At 37.6% G+C, this 19,909-nt stretch overlaps 1 protein-coding gene across 1 annotated transcript in view; it reads left to right on the forward strand.

Annotated features, from left to right (window-relative positions):
- Nucleotides 1-1,205: 1,205 nt before the first annotated feature.
- LOC115425263 (electrogenic sodium bicarbonate cotransporter 1) overlaps nucleotides 1,206-19,909 on the forward strand; it is an 88,103-nt gene continuing 69,399 nt past the window's right edge. The window contains 2 exon segments of the mRNA XM_030142665.1: nucleotides 1,206-1,680; nucleotides 14,073-14,246. Coding sequence (XP_029998525.1) covers nucleotides 1,473-1,680; nucleotides 14,073-14,246 — 382 coding nt within the window. The 5' untranslated portion in view covers nucleotides 1,206-1,472.

Genomic DNA, 19,909 nt, shown 5'->3' on the forward strand with positions numbered 1-19,909 from the left:
GGTACACACAGGTATACACAGGTACACACAGGTACACACAGTTAGACACAGGTACACACAGGTATACACAGGTACACACAGGTACACACAGGTATACGCAGTTAGACAGTGGTGCACACAAGTACACACAGGTATACACACGTATACGCAGTTAGACACAGGTACACACAGTTAGACACAGGTACACACAGTTAGACACAGGTACACACAGGTACACACAGACAGACACAGGTACACACAGGTACGCACAGGTATACACAAGTACACACAGCTACACGCTGACATACACAGGTACACACAGATATACATAAGTATACACAGGTACACACAGGTGCACGCAGGTACACACAGCTACACACTGGTATACACAGGTACACGCAGGTACACACAGGTATACACAGGTACATACAGATATACACAGGCACACACAGGTGTACACAAGTACACACAGCTACACACTGGTATACACAGGTACACGCAGGTACACACAGGTACACGCAGGTATATACAGGTATACACAGGTATACACAGAAATAAAATGTGCTGTGGGAGGGGGTTATACCTGTAGTAAATGTGAGGTATGCTGTTGAGGAGGGTTTATACTGATTATACTGATATAATGAATTAAATCTCCTGTTTATGTAAAATAAATAAGCCCATTTTTATTAAAAATGAATCGCCCAGCATTATTAAGTAGCCTGTTTATTTACTCAAAATAGTCCCCCCCCCCTATTTTTAGAAAAAGCGAGTTATTAAACATTACCAACTGACTGAGACTCGCCCCCATGACAACAACAGACAAACCCAAGTTTGCAGCCACATGCTGAATGAAACATTTGTGATCCTTTTTGGTGTTTGTGGGGAAACAGTGCACTGAGTCGAAGGTTCAGATATTGTTCTTGGAGGGCACTGAAGTGTTCATTGCGGCGGCCTCTGTCTCTGTGTGTTGACACTAAAGTAAAGCCGGTGTAATCCTGTAAGGGCGGATGAGTAGACAGACATGTGATGGCCCACTTCTGTCTTAGGTGTGGGGGGGGAGACAGAGGGGGGCTGGCGAGCATTACTGAGCAGATGGACGGGCTTTGGAATGAGTGTGTCAGTGTCTGACACATAATACTAACTTTGACACAAACACAGAACTGTACCTCAGTGGGTGGTAGAGAATACACATTTTGATTTACTGAATTCTATGTAATTTGACTTTATTTATTTAATTATGTTTGTTTGTTTGGCACATGAGCGACAGCTGTCACTCTGGCCCATCACACCCAATTAGCAGCGACTTCCTGTCCTCTCCCTCACCCCACGTTGGCAGATTAAATCCATTATAGCGCACCTATCGGCTGCGCACTTTGCCCTGCTGAAGGACGCCATTCTCACACCCGAGACGGATTGATTTACAGAAAAGCTGATAGTTTAGGGTGACTTCCAGAGCTTTGGGTAGCGTGTCAATGAGTGTTTAGCTGGTGGGGATGGCGGCCACCAGCAGCACCAGACTGACCCCCAGCCCCAACTTCCTGCAAGTCAACGAGCCCAAGCGCTATGGATCCACGCTGTCGCTGGAGGAAAAGTGTGAACAGTCTTTCTTCCTCTTTTACTACTACAGGATGGAGGACGAGGCGGTGCTGGACCGAGGGGCGTCCTTACTCAAGCACATCTGTGACGAGGAGGAGGTCGAAGGTCAGTTTACGTCTAACTTGTTTACTTCTGCTTCAGAGACCATGCGGGGCAAAAAAAATCTAAATAAAACAAATAAACAAAAAAATTCTGTCAGGATAGTGTTGTAGTCGGGACCACTTAAACCAAAACCAAGTCATGACCAAGATCAGTGTTTCAAAACCAAGACAAAAGCAAAAGTCTGAGGGGTTGAGACCCAGTCAAGACCAGAATCAGATACACAGAAGGGTCATTATTGCCAGCATGCTTTTCAAATACTTAATAATATGTGTGGATGATAATAAATACATCAGACAAATCGTAAATAGATCAGTGTACAGGTAGTTCATGATATTTTCCAGGGTGTGGTCTTGTCCACTTGGGGATAGCATCTTTAGACTCTTTGGACTGAGACAAGACCAAGCAAAACACCATCAAGAGTAATCATGAATACTTCATGAATACATGTATACTAGTTTTTGAAAATTTTAAATACGATTTTTTTAAATTTTATTTTGTATTTTCCATAGAAATAGAAGATCTCTATTGTCAATATACAGTGGAATTCCAACTGGGCCAAGCATGTTTATGCAAAACTAAATGCTATTAAAACTACAATATGAAAATATAAAGGTATACATGGATGAAATAGATGATGTAGAGGAATAGGATAAAGTGCTGGCAATGGAACCAAGAGAAGTCAGTATTAACTATTGCACCATTTCTGGCACTTGGAGAAGGCAATATTAAAATATTGTATTTAAAGTCAGGCCACTCATTGAGAGGAAAAGAGCAGGATACCATTCAGACAAATTTCCAACTTTTCCTGCATGAATACTGTGACTTACCTGTTTAGTGACACAGAAAGCATGTGATCCTGTGTTTACCTCATATATCTGCTCAAGCACACGGGACAATAAAGAGGAATGGAATAACTTCCACTGTGCTGACAGGCCTTAAACAAGTTCATATTCATAGAATATAATGATATCCAGTATATTGAGGGTTTGGGTTACAGTTAATTTCAGCATAGAACTGAGGTTAGGGTTCGAGTTCATTAATAGCAAAAGTAAAATAGACTTCTATATGATATTAGGGTCAGACTTTGGGTGGTGTCAAGTACATCAAAACTGCTTCTTCTTGTCACAGGTACATTTAGGGTTGGGGTAAGCTAAAGGTAAAGAAGATTTGATAGATGTTGTAGATAGATATTTATATACACAGCGTAGACAAAAGAAGTCCCGCACTCTTGCACTCTGTTGTCTGGCAAACCTGGAAAAAACAGCTGACAATGACACGTCACAGTAACATCAAGTGACCCTTCTGAGGAAGGTGACAGGTTGTAGCCGAAACATGTCAAGGTAAAAATCTACGTTTTCTATCTGTCTGACAAAAAAGAAAAGGAAATATTTAGTCCCACGCTCCATTATTTCATATTTCGACCTGCTTTAGTTACAGCGTACATTCATCATGGTATAGTTTCAGTAAGTTTATGCAGTGTCACAACATTCATTTCTGTTGTTTTTGGACACATAACGTTGTTTAACCCAAACCTGATCAACTGAACCAACCCCAGATCATAACACTGTAGGTACTAGGCATGATGGGTAATCACTGCCCCCACAGGCTTGGACTGTGGACACTAGGCATGATGGGTAATCACTCCATCACTCTGGAACAGGGTCAGTCTGGACTCATCAGACCACATGACCTTTATCTATTAAACACAGTCCAATCTTTAGCTTCTATCAAACTAGTGGTTTTTAAGGAATGAGAAACTACAGCATCAGTTCAAGGGTTAAAGAACCTGTTGTAGATGAAACATATTAATCACTGTATCCAATGGAAGGATCAGAACCACTGGCTTAGTTAAATCCAGGAGGAAACTTTTTGCTTGGAACAAATTGAATGAAAAACAAAAATTCTAAAAAGATTTGATGGCAAGGTTTCTTCCGTTGAATTGCTGAATTGCCACCTCAGAACTTTTCATGTTACTAATGATTTCCTGAACTCTCTGGAACCCCTACCATTCTGCTTCCTTGGACCCTGAGCAACAAACAAAAGGGACTAATCTGGCAAACCAACATGTCCATTATACAAAAACCTTGTATTTTGTTTGATTCTTTTACTCAACAGTGCCGGTGGGAGCTCTAGCACTAGCCCTCTGTTGGGTTTTTTTGTAAACAAAGCATTGATAGTAAATGTGTCAAACTCAGACAGGGGCAAAACTAAAGCAGGTTCTGAAAGCTTTTATTTTCATGCATTTCTGTTGCAATCCACAACCTATTCCATACACCGGAAAAAATCTAAATCTTACTGAGCGTATTTTTCTAATTTCTAGTCAAAATATCTCATCACATTTAAAATAAGACAAAATCGCCTAAAGAGTAACTTTTCAGTGAGATATAAGAACTTATTTTTAGAAAATAGATCCTGAAAATCTTATTTCAACAAATCTTACCAAGATTATTTTCACTTGTTCCATTGGCAGATTTTTTTTTGCTTGATTCAAGATTTATTTATTTATTTTTTGCTTAATTCAAGATTTTTTTTTTTTTTGTTGCTTAATTCAAGATTTTTTGGCTTAATTCAAGCGAAAAAAAATCTGCCAATAACAACTGCCAAACAACAATCTAAAAATAAGTTCTTATATCTCACTGAAAAGTTACTCTTTAGGTGATTATGTCTTATTTTAAGTGTGATGAGATATTTTGACTAGAAATGAGAAAATACACTTGGTAAGATTTTGATTTTTGCAGTGTAAATTCTATCTCTTTTGACTTAATAAACAATACAAGTATTTGCACACCAAAGTCTCTGTGCACCACTATTCAAATGTCCCCATCTTTGAACTAAATCTGTTTGCTGACAACCCAATTCAAAAACTGAGTTGGATGAGGTAACATGACATTTCCTTCATGGTACAAGATAAAGTTATGTGGAACTTTTCTATCCAGTGGCCCTGCTATCTAATCTAGGCACTGATTAGTCTGGTTTCACCCCAGCATAATATGTAATATCTCTGTTACTGACATTGTTAATGGTAATAGAGTGACGTTGTCAGTCTGTGACCTTTGGGTCAATTGTTTATCGTCTGACACAAATATTAGTATTTTTGAGTTCTTTTCAGGGCACGGTGGTGGCATAAACTTTAAAACAGAAAAGACACCAATGTAATCACTTGTAATTGTTGCCAATTTTAGGTTTCTGAAGGCCATGGATGTTTTTGGGATATGTTTCATATCAGTGCAGTCGTCAATAAAAACAAATAAAGGCCAGGAAATAGGGTAGTTAAACTGCTGGTGCCTGCCGTACAGTGGGCATGACACTTGGCATTTTGCAAATTTTTTTCTATAAATTTGCATATTCATGATGTTTAAAAAAAATCCACAATATAATTCTGAAACTTTCCCCACTGTTGTTCTGGATAATAATAATAATAATAATAATAATAATAATAATAATAATAATAATAATAATAATAATAATAATAATAATACATCACAGTTAAAAAGCGCTTTTTTGGACACTCAAAGACGCTTATTATTATTCATCTTAAGTGACATTGCTTGTCAGTCACTGTGTGCATGTTGCTTCCTCAGCCATTAAAATATGACCTTGTAGAATATGAATATGTGCCATGGAGCAAGTCAGAGGTTTTCTTAACATAAACCATCTTAGCATTATTATGCAAAACATCCATAACTTTCTTCCAATTGATGTAATTAATGGGAAGGTTTTGTGACTGCAGCAAATTCACCCAGTGATAAGGGTTTTGTCCAATCACAGGTAGGGCGTTAAATATGATTGACAGCATTTACTACTAGTCTGTGGGATGGATATACCACATATGAATGTCTCCTACTCCATAATTTTACACAAAAGCAACTTGGCAGCTTTCTTTACAATCATATTTTGGCTTCACTTTTACCAAAACACAGACATCATATCATATGTATTTGTATTTAGTGTTTTAATTTACATAGAGATTAGTGAACTGTAGGAGGAAGGAATTTTAGGCTTTATCATTTCCCCCCTTCATTTCTGGCTCCTGCAGCTTTAGTCAAACACATTGTATCTGTTTACATTTAACAAGTTGCATTTCTCACTTGTGTTTGTAGTAACTTACCATTAGTTTTAGTTTGCTGAGTTTGAATTCTTGCTCTTCCCCAGCTACACGGATTCAAATATGATCGCTTCTGATTCTAAAAAGCCAAGATGGGATTGGCTCAATGCCAAACTTAAGGTTTAAAAACTACAAAAACAGTCCAAACCAGCAGGTGACAAATAAACAGCATGTGTCTAAGCCTACTTTAAATGAACTCATGTCGAGGTAAACAAAGGATCCCCGACCCCATTTCAAGAAATGAATAATGTCATACTTTTAACCTACAAAGACGCAGTTCTACTTTAGTGTCAGTTCCCAAATAAAATTTTCTCTCTATTTAACCTTTTCTAAATGTTTTATCACAATTTGTTTATAGAATAGAATAGAATAGAATAGAATAGACTTTTATTTGCCATTTGCACAGATACATAGCAGTATAGGTATATTGGAATTCCTGTGTGTTTCCCTGAGTCAGAAAAGGAGTCAGAAAAAAAAAGGTAAAGATATGACAAAAAAGACAGATACAAAACATAAACACAGCTAAAACATACAAAAAACAGTTATTGCACATATAAGCTTAAATACACATTTGTAAAATAGAGTATTATAAACAGACGAGTAATAATAATAATAATAATAATAATAATAATAATGATAGTTATTATTATTATTATTATTATTATTATTATTATTATTATTATTATTATTATTATTATTATTATAATGAGAGTACTGAGAGGTAACAACAAGTTATTGCACATTTGAATTAAAAGTACTGGGACATAGAGCGGGTTCCGATATCAACCTCTGTAATTTGCATTTTTCCAGTCAAAATCAGGTATTTTCTTATATTTAGTTCACTGATCATGTAGATGTTCATAAAAGCTCAGAGTAAAGTTGAGGATTATTATATCAGAAACAGGGAAAACTGAAGAAAAAGTGACTTTTTCAGTAAAATTTCTCATTAACTGAACATAAACCAAGTGTCTCCATCCACTGTCATTTATCAAACTTCATGGATTTTACTGATAAATCAATGTTGTAGAAGATGATGGTGTTTCTACATTCACTACGGATCCTCTAAATCAGTGGTTCCCAGCCTTTTTTGGCTCGTGACCCCATTTTAACATCACAAATTTCTAGCAACCCCAGACATTCAAAACTGAGACATTTGTTGTTGTTTTTTTTGCTAAAATGAATTTGTTGTTAATCATGTAATAGTTTGCTATACTATGTTGCAAATAAATGTTAATTTTAGATGACATTTAGGCTATATAATGTATATTATGATGGACGGAGGCAGTAAAGCCAGGTGTAGATTACTGCACAAAGTGAGAATTTTATTTTCCTTGGTCAGGATATGTACAGTCAGTCCAGCTTGGATTTACAACGCTAACAATTAATATTGAACAAACAAGAACTCAAACTATGAATTATGAAAGAGCTGCAGCATCTGAAACTGACCACAATGAACATTTGTCAGATAAACAGAACCACGGTGCTTCAGTTTCAGCTTCACTGTTTGTCATATCTTTTATGGATTGGGATTGTCTCTGTGAACTCACCATATATTTTTTATTAGTAAGTTGTTTTTTTTTTTTTTAATCAATTACTAAAAATTTCAGGTGGCCCCATTTGAATTCCAGGCGACCGCACATGGGGTCCTGATCCCAAGGTTGAAAAACACAGTTCTAAACGTCCAAATGAGTCATATCTGATAGCAATAAAAAAGATTATAAACTGCACCTTACACCAATTATGCACACGTATTGATGTATTTAACAGTTTAGATCAGTAGATGGTTTTGTTCGCCAGTGGCTGTTTGGGTCTTTATGGGTTAAATGGAGCCACAAATAAAAAAAAAAATCTTTGCTTTTAATCCAGCAGTATAGTGCATTTATAAATCTGTTATAAAGTATGATCATTGTGTCAGTGAATGATTCTGTCAATCGTAACCCTAACCCTAACCCCGTGGCCTGATGCCATCCTTCCCATCAATGTGGGCGGGTCTCAGTGGTGCTGTTACCGTGGAAACTGGTGGCAGCGTTGCTTCTCCTCAGAAATCTAGTGAACTAAACAAACCTCCCAACAAACACAAGGATTTCATTTCATTCAGTGTGTGCTTTACAGGCAGCTCCAAAAGAACTCGGTCTTCCACGCAGAAAAAGAGGAGGAAGTCGTTTCACAAAGCTGTTCTGGCAGAGTGCAAATCTTCCTTTCCAACTCCTTGACTCAACTATTTTTTATTCCTTCTCCTCCATCACACTCCCCTCATTCTCTTGCCTCTTTTCTTGTTGTCGTCCAGCCTGTGCAAACATTTTCACGCCCTGCTTTATTGCTCTCAGGCCCAACAGCGCTGTGCTCTTCATTATCGGGCTTTGTTTTATGTCACAGTTTTCTTTCATTTCTTTGCTGTCTAGCCATCTGTTTCTTGGTCACTTACCAGTCTGCTTTAATGTTCCGAATAACAGTGAGCTTTCATTAGTTCATCCAGCTCTACCTACTTTCACTTCTGAGAAAACAAATAATGCCAAAGCAAGAAACAAAAACTAGATATTACAAGTAGTCGACATAAAATCACCCACTAAAAGGAAAAGTCATGACAGTTATATTAACAAATTTAATTAAGGTTAGGGTTTTTAAAAGTTAATTTGAATCTGAATAGGAAACCCAGTCACTGCCAAACACTGTCATGTTAAAGACCACACATTTCAGCTTCTTTGCAAATGTCAATACACACAGTTGTATTTTATATGTGTAGTGTCAGTGTAATGTAGGTTATAAACTCATGATCAGGCCAGCTGCTAGACTGTATATAATACACAGAAGCAAACCTCTGAAACAGCTGAAACATGAAACCAGTTCAGAGGTATCCAAATCTGCAGTAACCCTAACCCTAACCCTAACCCTAACCCCAAACCTTAACCTTAAACCCAAACCTACACTGCAAAAAAGGGTGTCTAAAAACAAGATAAAAACACTAAAAGACACTCAAAACAAGTGAAATATCTGTCCATGCAGTAAGATAATTTCACTTAAGATTTAATTGAATTAAGATTGTTAAATCTAGAGTTAAGCATGTCTACAAATGTATGAACACGTAAAATAAGAAATTAACTCTTAAAACATGATAAATTGTCTAACACTTCTATATCTAAGTTGTTGTTTGTTTGTTTTTTGTCTTGGTAAGAACCAAATCATTTGCAGTATAACCCCAAACCTTAACCCTAAACCCAGACCACTAACCTTAAACTCTAACCCTAACCCTAACTGTAACCCTAACTCTAAACCTAAACCCAGGCCTTAACCCTAAAATTAACTCTGTAACCCTAACCCTTAATTATGAAACTTGGTGTGATTTTACTGTGCTAGCTGATGTTAGTATTAATTAATATTTATTTATATCTTAACGTATTGTCTTCTGTTCTGCTCCAGTCAGTAATTACAAGTTTAAACAGCGTAGGACATTTGAGATTAAAAAAAAAAAATCTGTTGGAATTTGATCAAACAGTTCCACTTTTCTTGTGAATGTCAAATGAACTATCAACAACTGGAAATGTAGTTTTTGGAAAGTATATCACCCCCCCCCCCCCCTTGTGGTTGTGAATGTGGGCTCCAGCTGATTGATGTTATGTTTTCATGTTTTCACATAAACATTACAGACGTGACATTGTTGTTGTTGGTGGTGGGCACCACCTTCACTGTGTATGATGCTGGTTTCAGCTCCATCTGTATGACTGTCTTCTGGACTGTTTGTCTGTTTCACTCTTTTTTCCATCTAAATATTTTCCTCCATCTATCATCTACTTGTCAGTGTTCCTCACTCCTCCCCCTATCCAGTCGTTATGTCAGGTTAATGTTAACAAAAGGTCTGATGTGCTGTTGGTTTATTATAAAGGAAGGTTCAGAATCGTTCCTGTTGTACTGTGTTGTATTTTCTCTTCTAAAGTTGACAACATTAAAAGCAGATATTCAGTACGTGATACTGATTGCAGATAAATTGTCCTGGTCTCTGTGGTCAGTATTTCCTTGGTATTCTGAACCTTTGGTGTCAGTGAATTTAGATGAACCCCTAAAACACAAGGCATTGTGGTACCAGTGAATAATGAGCACTGTTGTGCTTCCACAGAGATCATTGTCTGTTGTTTCGAGGGGTTCAGCTTCTTCCGAGTTGGGTCATGTGCGGTGCTTGGCTCAGCATTACCCGACCTGGACCAAAGCACCATGTCAGACACTGATCATACACAGGCTTTTGTTTCACAGTGACTTCAGATGCAAGTCTGTTGTTTTTTTTCCTCTCCATATCTCTGCTAAACTAGTGTCAAATATGTGTTTGGGGTTAAAGTTTTTATTTGGATTTTTGGAACTTTCAGCTTTGTACTATTTTAAACAGTACAACAAATCATTGATCTCATAAAACAAATTTAAGGATTTGTATTGGTTTGTTCCATAACCTTACCATGAAATATGTATTTTTTTTAAAAACTTTATTGCCATCTTTTTTTTATAACAGGCAATTAAAATCATTAATGAAAAGAGAGAAAAAAAATGTAAATAAAAATAAAACATAGCAATTACTCTGATATTTTAAAAGAAGGTTAGTTTGGTATTTATTGAAAGCTTAGCATCAAAACAGATTCCACAGCCACTCTGAATTTAAATCAACTTTAACGTCACAAAGACATATGATATATAATACAATTTGGAAATGTTCAGGACCAGCTTGTTTATTAAAAATGCTCAAAATAACCAGAATTCCTGTGCACAGTGTAATGGCAGGGAATTGGTATCCATCCTAGATTTTTACTCTAAACCAACCAGCTACATGTCCAAGTGCATGTACTGTTGATATTGTACTATGATGTGAATCTGCATTTCCCCAGTTTTACAGAGTTGACCTCATTATTTCAGATGTGACAGGAGTGTGATGGAGTGTGCCTGGACACAATTAAAAACAACTGTGTCTGAAATAGCTAAGCTCCAGGAAAACAATGGTTTTTAGAGCTGTGATCCAGCTCCATATGATTGGTATGAGTCATAAAACTTCCTCCTCTACCATAAAATAACAGGGAGCATCCTGCACAATGGAATTACAGTCTAGTTTGGAAAGCTGCCCAAATTTAAGGGTGAAAGGTGACTATTTCAGACACAGAACTAGAGGATAATGAGTCCAACAGCATCCAGATCTCACACCATACAGGAGAACAGTATTATTGCTTTGCCAGAAAAAAAGAAAAATTAGATCCCACTGTGAACAACAGCTCATAGCCTCAGGCAGGTCCTACAGAGTCCATTAGTGTAGATTCACCGCATACAGACCCTCCATCATCCCATAGTCCATTGAAGTCACAGACAAACACACCAGGAGTTGACTGTACACTGGAAAAAATTCCCCTCTAAAAACAAGTAAAAAAATTAATACAAGATATTTTTGCTTGAATTAAGCAAAAAAAAAAAAAAAATCTGCCAATGGAACAAGTGAAAATGATCTTGGTAAAATTTCTTAAAATAATTTTCAAGATCTATTGTCTAAAAATTAGTTCTTATATCTCACTGAAAAGTTACTCTTTAGGTGATTATGTCTTATTTTAAGTGTGATGAGATATTTTGACTAGAAATGAGAAAAATACACTTGGTAAGATTTAGATTTTTTCCAGTGTAGCAAGCAGTGACTATGGTTGGTCCTTTTTCTACTTGTTTGTATGGGTAATTTTTTTTCCCCATTACTTCAGAATTCAGAGTGTTTATTGAGTTTTCCTCGTGTTTTCCACATGTGAGATATAAACTTTAGAACACATGCAAAGTCAACTAAACATCCTCCACCTGTTGAAACATCTGTTTAAAACGATGCTTTCTGCACAGTCAGACACTGAGTCGCTGTAGTGAGACAATATGAACTCGCTTCAGTCTTTATTATTTTTTTCAGTGGCAGAAGAACATGTAACTAAACTAAAGGCCAAAAAGAACTCTGCAAAATACTGTATTTACATTGATACTCAGCCCATTTAAAGGAGTGATATTTTCCTTTTTTTATGGAATTATGCATTTTAAAACATTTCCCTGTAGTCTACATAAACTGTGAATGCTATGCTTGGGTCTGAGTTCTTCATTCATTAAACTCCACAACTCTGCCGCCATTTCCAACCCTATTTCTGAGTAATGACACCAGAAAGGTCATTTTGAGCACATGCCCTTTAAATAAAAAAAAAACCACTTCACACCCCACCCCTTCCAGGTTGTTGACCGAGCTGTTCTGTCCCATTCAACCACTTGTGTTCGTTAATACAACCAACAACTGAATATTTTAGGTAATCAGCTCAAAGGTTGGACATATTTTTTAGTTTTTACTACAACCGCTGCTGCTGGCAAACTATTACATTTTACATTTACAGTTACATTTTTGCATTTGGCAGACGCTTTTTTCCAAAGCGACTTACAGGGGAAAGCCAAAAATTAAAAATAACTAAATAACTAAATAACTAACTAAATAAATAAATAAATTTAAAAAAAATACAAGATTAGATTAAAGACATATTATGTTGTACTCGGAGAAATGTTCGTCAGAAGTCTTGACCTTATATGTGCAAATGTTGTGACGTAACTAGTTATAAAACGTAAAAAATTAAGAAGCAGTTGAAATGGATGGTAGAAATCCACTCGATTTTTGCCAGAATGAATGTAAAGGAGGGTTCATATTCAAACTTTTGGAGCTATAAGGGTCCCCAAATACACAAATACATGAACCAAAGACTAATAAAAATGGGTTTAGCAAAATATGACCCCTTTAAAACTAGTCATCTGGTGTATTCACTACCTTAATCAGCCACTCCACATGTGTCGTCAAAGCCCCTTGTATAGGTTTTTATTCTTAATGCAGATGTACTCCATAGAGAATGACCTTCATAACTCTGCAAGTGTTCATTCTTTCTAAATGGAGCTTGTTACGGGCACACATTCCCCACAATAGTTTTCTTTCAGGGTTAGCGTCTTGTCCACAGGTCGTTAGTGGTTATCGGGTGCACCTGCCATGTTTCTCCTCACCTGCCTGTGATTAGTCAGGGCTAGCCTTTAAGAGGAGCTTGACATCCCAGCTCAGTGTGTGCTGTCCTAGTGTAGACATTCATGCTTAGCTTTCTGCTTTCATTTGGCAATTTTTCCATCCCTTTGTCCCCATCCTCACCAGTGACTTCAATTATAAATACTGTTTAAGGCCCACTTTTTCATTTCTGTATCTCTGTGATCGACTCAGACAGATTGCAGATTTTATTTTCAGTCACCTTTTAGAATCCCTAGAAGGGCCCTTTCATGGTTTTACCCCTTTTTCATGTTTTTTTGTGCAGTTTCTTTTGTTATTTTCCCAATTTGTGACCCTGTCCATGAGTTTTTGGATTTTGATTTTGGTGGAAACATAAGCTCAGTTAGTCTTTGTGACAGTTTCTTTACTTTAAGTAAGGCAAGGCAAGGCAGGTTTATTTATATAGCACATTTCCTGTACAAGACAATTCAAAGTGCTTTACATAAAACAATAAAAGCATTACAGCAGGGAAGCAATGAAAAAAACCTCAAAAGAACAGATAAATAGATAAACAGATAAGACAGATAAAAACTTTAAGCTTAATAGAAACAGTGCAGATCTGATCTGGTGAATAAACACTCCATTCAAATGCAGCTGAGAACAGGTGGGTGTTTAACCTGGATTTAAATAAACTGAGTGTTTCAGCTGATCTGAGGCTTTCTGGGGGTTTGTTCCAGACATGTGGAGCATAGAAGCTGAACGCAGCTTCTCTGTGTCTGGTTGTGACTACTACTACTGCAATATATATTGCTGAAACAATTTCTGCAAATCATTTTCCCAGTATAGTGCAACCCAATTGACTGATGTTATTTGTAAGATGTATGTTTTGTGTTTTTGCCAAATGAGTTGGTTTTGTGCAGCATCAGCAGTATATGTCCATAGAAAATGCCCACCTTGGATAATAAAGTCCTATAACAGGGATATAGTCATGCAGGCAGTTTTGGTGTCTTCACTGTTACATGCTACCTTTTTTCTGTCCAAATATTTGTTTTGACAGTGTACTGCAACCTCTATAACCCTGATCTGTTCCCGTGTCTTCAGCCTGTTTTGGGCCACGTGAGAATCTTCCCAGTTTGACTGAATTGTGAAGTGTTCAAAATGAGGTTGCAGCATAAATCTGTATACGTCTAAGCCTCTAATTTTGGCACAAATGTGATGTTCAGGTGTAAATTGTTTGGTCAGGATGTCAGAGACATGTGTGGTGACACTCTTTCTACCCTTTTTCTCTGGCAGGTCACCACACCGTTTACATCGGCGTCCGTGTACCCAAGAGCTACCGGCGTCGGAGGCGTCACCGCCGGAGAACCGGCCACAAGGACAGGAAGGACAGGTTGACGGAGAACACCTCTGACAAGTCGGACACAGAAAACAACGATGAGGCCAGCAACAGCATCCTCAAACCTCTCAGTAAGTTCTGATGGAGTCCACGTCAGGCCAGATTAGGGCTCATGTCTATCTTGGCTGAAGGCTGCTCTCTTTTCCACAAAAACAGCCCTTGTAACTGTGTGTGACCTCAGGGACGTTGCTGAGTCCACTAAAGGGCCTGAAATAGCCCTGCACGTCCTGCTGACTGAGAAGTTGGTTTGGACAGAGCACGGTGAATTTCCATTAGAAGTAATAGTTGCTCAGATACAATTGTGCTGGATGGTGATATAAGTCTCGTGAGTACAGTGTGTAAGTGTGTGCGTTCCTGGGCTTTTGTCCTTGGTTGTTGACAGAAGTGTATTAGTGTGTGCATGTTAGCATCTCCAGTATATGTGTTGGAGCTCAGCCTCTCCTGTCCTTAACAGTGTACAAGTGTAATGTGCTGCCCTTAGGCACAGCTGCTCCAGTCTGGGAGTTCTTGGACAACCCTTGGACAGTCCAACCAGTTAGAGGAGAGACAGGGGGGGCTGGGGGGGGGGGTTATGCTGGGTAACTGCAAATGAAGCTGTCAGTTAAAGTGTTTAAAGTGTGTTTCATTGTGTTGTTAGGCAGTGTTGTGCAAGTTACTTCCAAACTGTAATACATTACCAACATTACTTGTTACTGTTGTTTAGAAGTAATTCCTTACCTTACTTATTCCTTTCCTTACCTTGTCTCAGAATTATAATGCGGTACATGACTCCTGCATTACTTTTCAGTTACATACAGACTCTTCTCATAAATGGTGTGTGACCTTTTTTTTTTTTCATTTGAGCAATGAAATTATGGGTGAGAAGTGTGTTGTAATGTAAGGTCTATGTACAGAGTACTGAAAATTGATTAGTAATGCCTTACTCTACTGCAATACTGCAAAAAGTAATCAGTTACTGTAATGCATTACGTTTGTAACCCGTTAGGTCAGATCATTCACAGTTGTAGCCCAGAATTTGCCCAGCTGTTCACCTTTAAGCCTAATCCTGAATGTTTTTACCCTGAAGAAAGCGGAGTGTTTATAGCAAAACAAATGACAGATTGTGACAAAGTATCTGAACCTGTCCCAAATTGGAAAATATGAAGATTAAAAAAACTGCAACAAATCCTGCTTCTTGGCTTCTTTTAATTCGGTAAACATTTAGTATGATTAGTACCAAACATGTCAAATCATGGTAATATTTAAAAGTTATTGACTTGTCAATCCAATCTAAATAGCGCTTATATTATAGGCTTTAATTAGGCTTGGGCAGGAATGGCAGCCAAGTCTCTCTCAGTTCATTTCACCACATTTCAGTTTTGACCTGAAAATAATTGCAAATAATAATGAAAAACACTGCTGTTACAAAATATTGTCTGCATGCATAGGCTACTTAGGAATAAAAAAGGCTGTTTTCCACACATAGCATATAGCAATGGTGTTACTCAACCTTTATATTATTTCCCTCAGAACTGTCTATGAAATATAACCTTGTGTCACTGAAATCAGACATCAAAACATTAATGTGAACAGCTTTAAATCCCAATAATAGTAGAAAGACCAAATAAATTCAACCTGCAGTTATTTCACTGAGAGCCAGAGAATAGGGGGCACAAGAGGATGCTTGTCCAATGAGCTTCTAGTCAAATCCAATAATGAGGCAGCCTGCTGTCATTTCTAGAGAATGACGTAATATTACACATGCCTGCTTAAGCACAATGTGACAAGAGCACCAAAATGCTCCAGAACTGGATTTTATCATGTGCATGCGTGTGGGGATGGAGGATTTTTGTCAGGACTTAAATCCAATCACAGAATAGATTGCAGCCTGTACATCTGGTTGTTGCCACACAGTTTGCCGCATCACATACTGAGCAAAAATTCAGTTTTAGTGATTTTGCAGCCAGTTAGGAACATGCACTATTAACACTACTGATGGATGGGTTGGTCAAAGGTAGATAAAAGATTAATGGTATCACTCAGTTTTCATGTTGTCATATGTTTGGAAGCAGCAGAAATTGTAAATATTTCATCTTGTCAGATTTGAGATAAATACTTAGCTTAGCTGGAGACTGTCGACATTTTCCAGTCTATGCATATGTGCCTCGTAGCTGTAATTCTTTCATTCTTCTAACCTGCTCAAAATATTCTTTCTTAATACCCTATCAGTTGGCTTGGATGGGCCATACACACCTTGTTTTGTTTATAACAACACTGGTAATTATCTGCTCATGGAAAATGCAACTCTAGTGGCATCAGAATGTGGGCTTTGACGTTGTGTTGACAGTCGATACTGGGGTAGTCTGCTGGTTCATATGGGTGAAATAGTGCTGTTAATGTTACGTAAAATTCTGTCATGGAATGTGTTGGCAGTTTGCACCGTGAGAGCAATAACACACAAACAGTGTAACTGGTATTATTATACTATCGATACTATTTCCATCATGGGTTGTGAAAGATATATTTTATATTGTATTTTATATGACCCACTGCCCATCAATAGATTCAGTATTCTCTAAATAATTATAGATTTTTTGTTTGAAATAAAAAAAATGTCTGTTTCATGAACTGAAGAATACATATCTTTTCCCTATGGATTGATAAATTTAACCTTAATCTGAATCATCCACAAAAACACTCTTCTGAATGGCCCTGACAGACACACTTGCGTATTATCTCCCACCATTAAAAACAGTTACATATGGGTTCAGTCTCCAGTTGGTGTCCCTGACCATGATGTTGATGAAGATCTAGAGTGAGATATACATATATATATATATATATATATATATATATATATATATATATATAGATAGATAGATAGATAGATAGATAGATAGATAGATAGATAGATATAGATATAGATATGTTTAAATCTTCTAGTTTGAAATACAGTTGACAGGTAGTAATATTTTGACACATGCTAAAAAATAACTGTTTACGGTACAGACAGTGACAGGTTTATGAGTCTGTAGTTGTTTTTTAGGATTAAGACATTTTAGCTTGTCTACTGAAAGTCAAAAACCTTGAATGGCTTGGTTATTATTCATTAACATGTTGGAGTGGTGACAACATTAAGTCTATAACCGAGAAACAAAAAGGAATCAGTGGTGGTAAAACAATAGAGTAATTTATTTAGCATAAAACCAATCCTAACTGAAGGAGAAATACATTAGGAAATAGGAGCAAAAGGCCTTTTATTTATACAAAATAAACCATTCATAATAATAAAACAGGAACTAATGTTAATTCCATTGTTTTCATCTTTTCATTGAATTGTTTATTTGTATCTGCATATGTTCGTGACTTGAGCAACCCCACTGTGGAGAAATGATTGCATGAGTACAGTCAGTCTGCAGGCATCTGTCAGGCATGCAGTATACCTAATGTCCTGCTGTTATTTCCCGGCCTCCTCTGGGATACTGTCTCTGGGAAACATGGCTGCCCTCAGGGGAAGGCTGTTGTCTGTTGTCCAGACTGAAATCCTCTTGTTTGGTCAGATGGATGCTGCAGGGAGTCCACTGCAGCCCAGGGTTAGGGTTCGGGTTCGGGTTAGGGTCGGGGATAGGGAAGGGTCAGATGTGTCTGCTGATCATTTTCATCAACATAATTTTTTTACTAAGCTTTTTTTTCTCTTCTTTTTTACTACAATCAAATTCTCTCTCAAACTGGATTACAAAGATTATTACCTCACCCCCCCCCAAAAGGGAGGCAAGGGGTATTGTTTTTGGTTCGGTTTGTTTGTTTCTTTGTTAACACTTTAGCAGCAAAATTATTTGTTAACTTCATACCTAATTGGGTTTATAGATTGCCAGTGACCCAGAATAGAAGTCATTACAGTTTGGGAAAGGTAGGTCAAAGTTCAAATTTGTTACAATTTTTAAAAAAAATTCTTCCCATTGATTTATTGTTTTGCCTGGTACCACTTGTTTAGGAATGTGGTTCTTACAAGTTTCATTCTTCAAAAACAAATTAAACAAACCATAGCTGTAATGAAGTCACCCATGATTTATTTTTTAATTTTTTTCATAGATTTGAGAAGCCAAAATAGATTAGAGAAGGAAAGTTAGTTCATTTTTTTCCATGGCAACAGGTGTCTAAAGCTGAAAACACACCACAACCACAATATGGCACATGATGTACATGAAGTGCTGGTACTAGTGCCAGTAGGAAGTGTTGCAAAAAGACCAAACATGATAAGCATTAAACAACGCTTGACCCTAGAATGGATTCACCAGATCCAATCTGTGCTCTGTTATGATTGGTGGAACACAACATGAGTCATTGGTGGGGTTGAGTTCGGGTTATCTGGTAGGCTGCCAAGAGTGAGCATTAGTTTCAACTATGTGTCCTATCTGATGACATTTTTTATTTTTACTTTTATGGTCAGGAAACAGTGGAAAAAGAAAAGGAACAATCCCAGTTTTTGGTGTAAGATTCGTGAACCCCATAACCCATTGGATGCTTATTGCAGAGTGATATCATATTCTGAGAAGCCGCTGTTCTGTTCTGGATCATGTGTTTTACCAGTTGCTTCTGTTAGACTGTCTATGTCTGTTCTCATTGTGAGATATTTTTCAGAAAATTGCCAGTGCCTCAGAGGACAAAAAGTTGATATCAGAGTAAAGGTCTATGGGTATTGATTGGATAAACTGTTTAAATGTTTAGAACACCAATGCATTTCATTTGACTTTTGTAGTATTGGGGTGCGTAGGGTGGATTAATGTTCATTGGTTGACACTTGACCCCTCTCCATCACATCCACAGTCCTGGAGTGTTCTAGATGCCTGAAGATGTAGGTCTTTTAGTGGCTCTTAAATCCATTCGTCCTCTTGCCAAACAGTCGGGAAGGAGCACTATTAAAAAGCCTTTGTTTACCAGACACGCTTTCCTCACAGCCACATGAAAAATCCCAGTGGCTTTTTGACTTAATTTTATGATATGTTTGTGTTTTTCACAACAAGACACTGTTAAAAAACAGCTTTTCTTTTGTGATCACTTGACCTCAGTGTCATTACCACTACACTGCCAAACTTCATTTCCTCTGCTCGATGCTTCTACTACAACCTCTCATGAACATGTTTTTGGCATCTTATCAAAAAAGCTAATTAAATGAGAAGTGGTGCACATGGCAACTCGTGTTCAGGTTGGAGGTGTCATTCTGAAGTGGGGTTAGCCCCATGTTCTCTAATACCTATGTTCCCCAAGGCCTATGTAGGGTTAGGGTTAACATGGGGGAACATGGGGGAACATGGGTACGCTCCCCCTGAAGCATCCTTCACTACCTTAAATTGGTTCTATTTCTCTGATTACAAAACAAATAGTCTCCTTACATTTCTGTTCAGAGGTATCCCTCAAGTCTTAATCCTGGGAACACTTAATTTTCTCTTAAAGGTGCGGGAGACTTTCGTGACCAATTTTTCATCAGATCTGTAAAACTCCAGTCATATCCTTAGTGTCATAAATCTGTAAGTCTGTCTGTCATTACTCACCTGAATCTCTTGCATTACGGTGAACAGTTTCTTAGTTCCATCCACCAGAAACAAACCATGTGTTTACAATCAGAGCCGGGAGGGAACTCGGGCATTTTCAGAATTTTGTCGCGACGTGCACTGGGGGAAACAGAGGCTCGCACAGCCGCCTGACAGCGGCAGCTAGAACAGACACCTCATGAAAACGGCAGGAGCTCCCTTCA

This window comes from Sphaeramia orbicularis, chromosome 9, assembly GCF_902148855.1.
Source record: "Sphaeramia orbicularis chromosome 9, fSphaOr1.1, whole genome shotgun sequence".
NCBI classification, from domain to species: Eukaryota; Metazoa; Chordata; class Actinopteri; order Kurtiformes; family Apogonidae; genus Sphaeramia; species Sphaeramia orbicularis.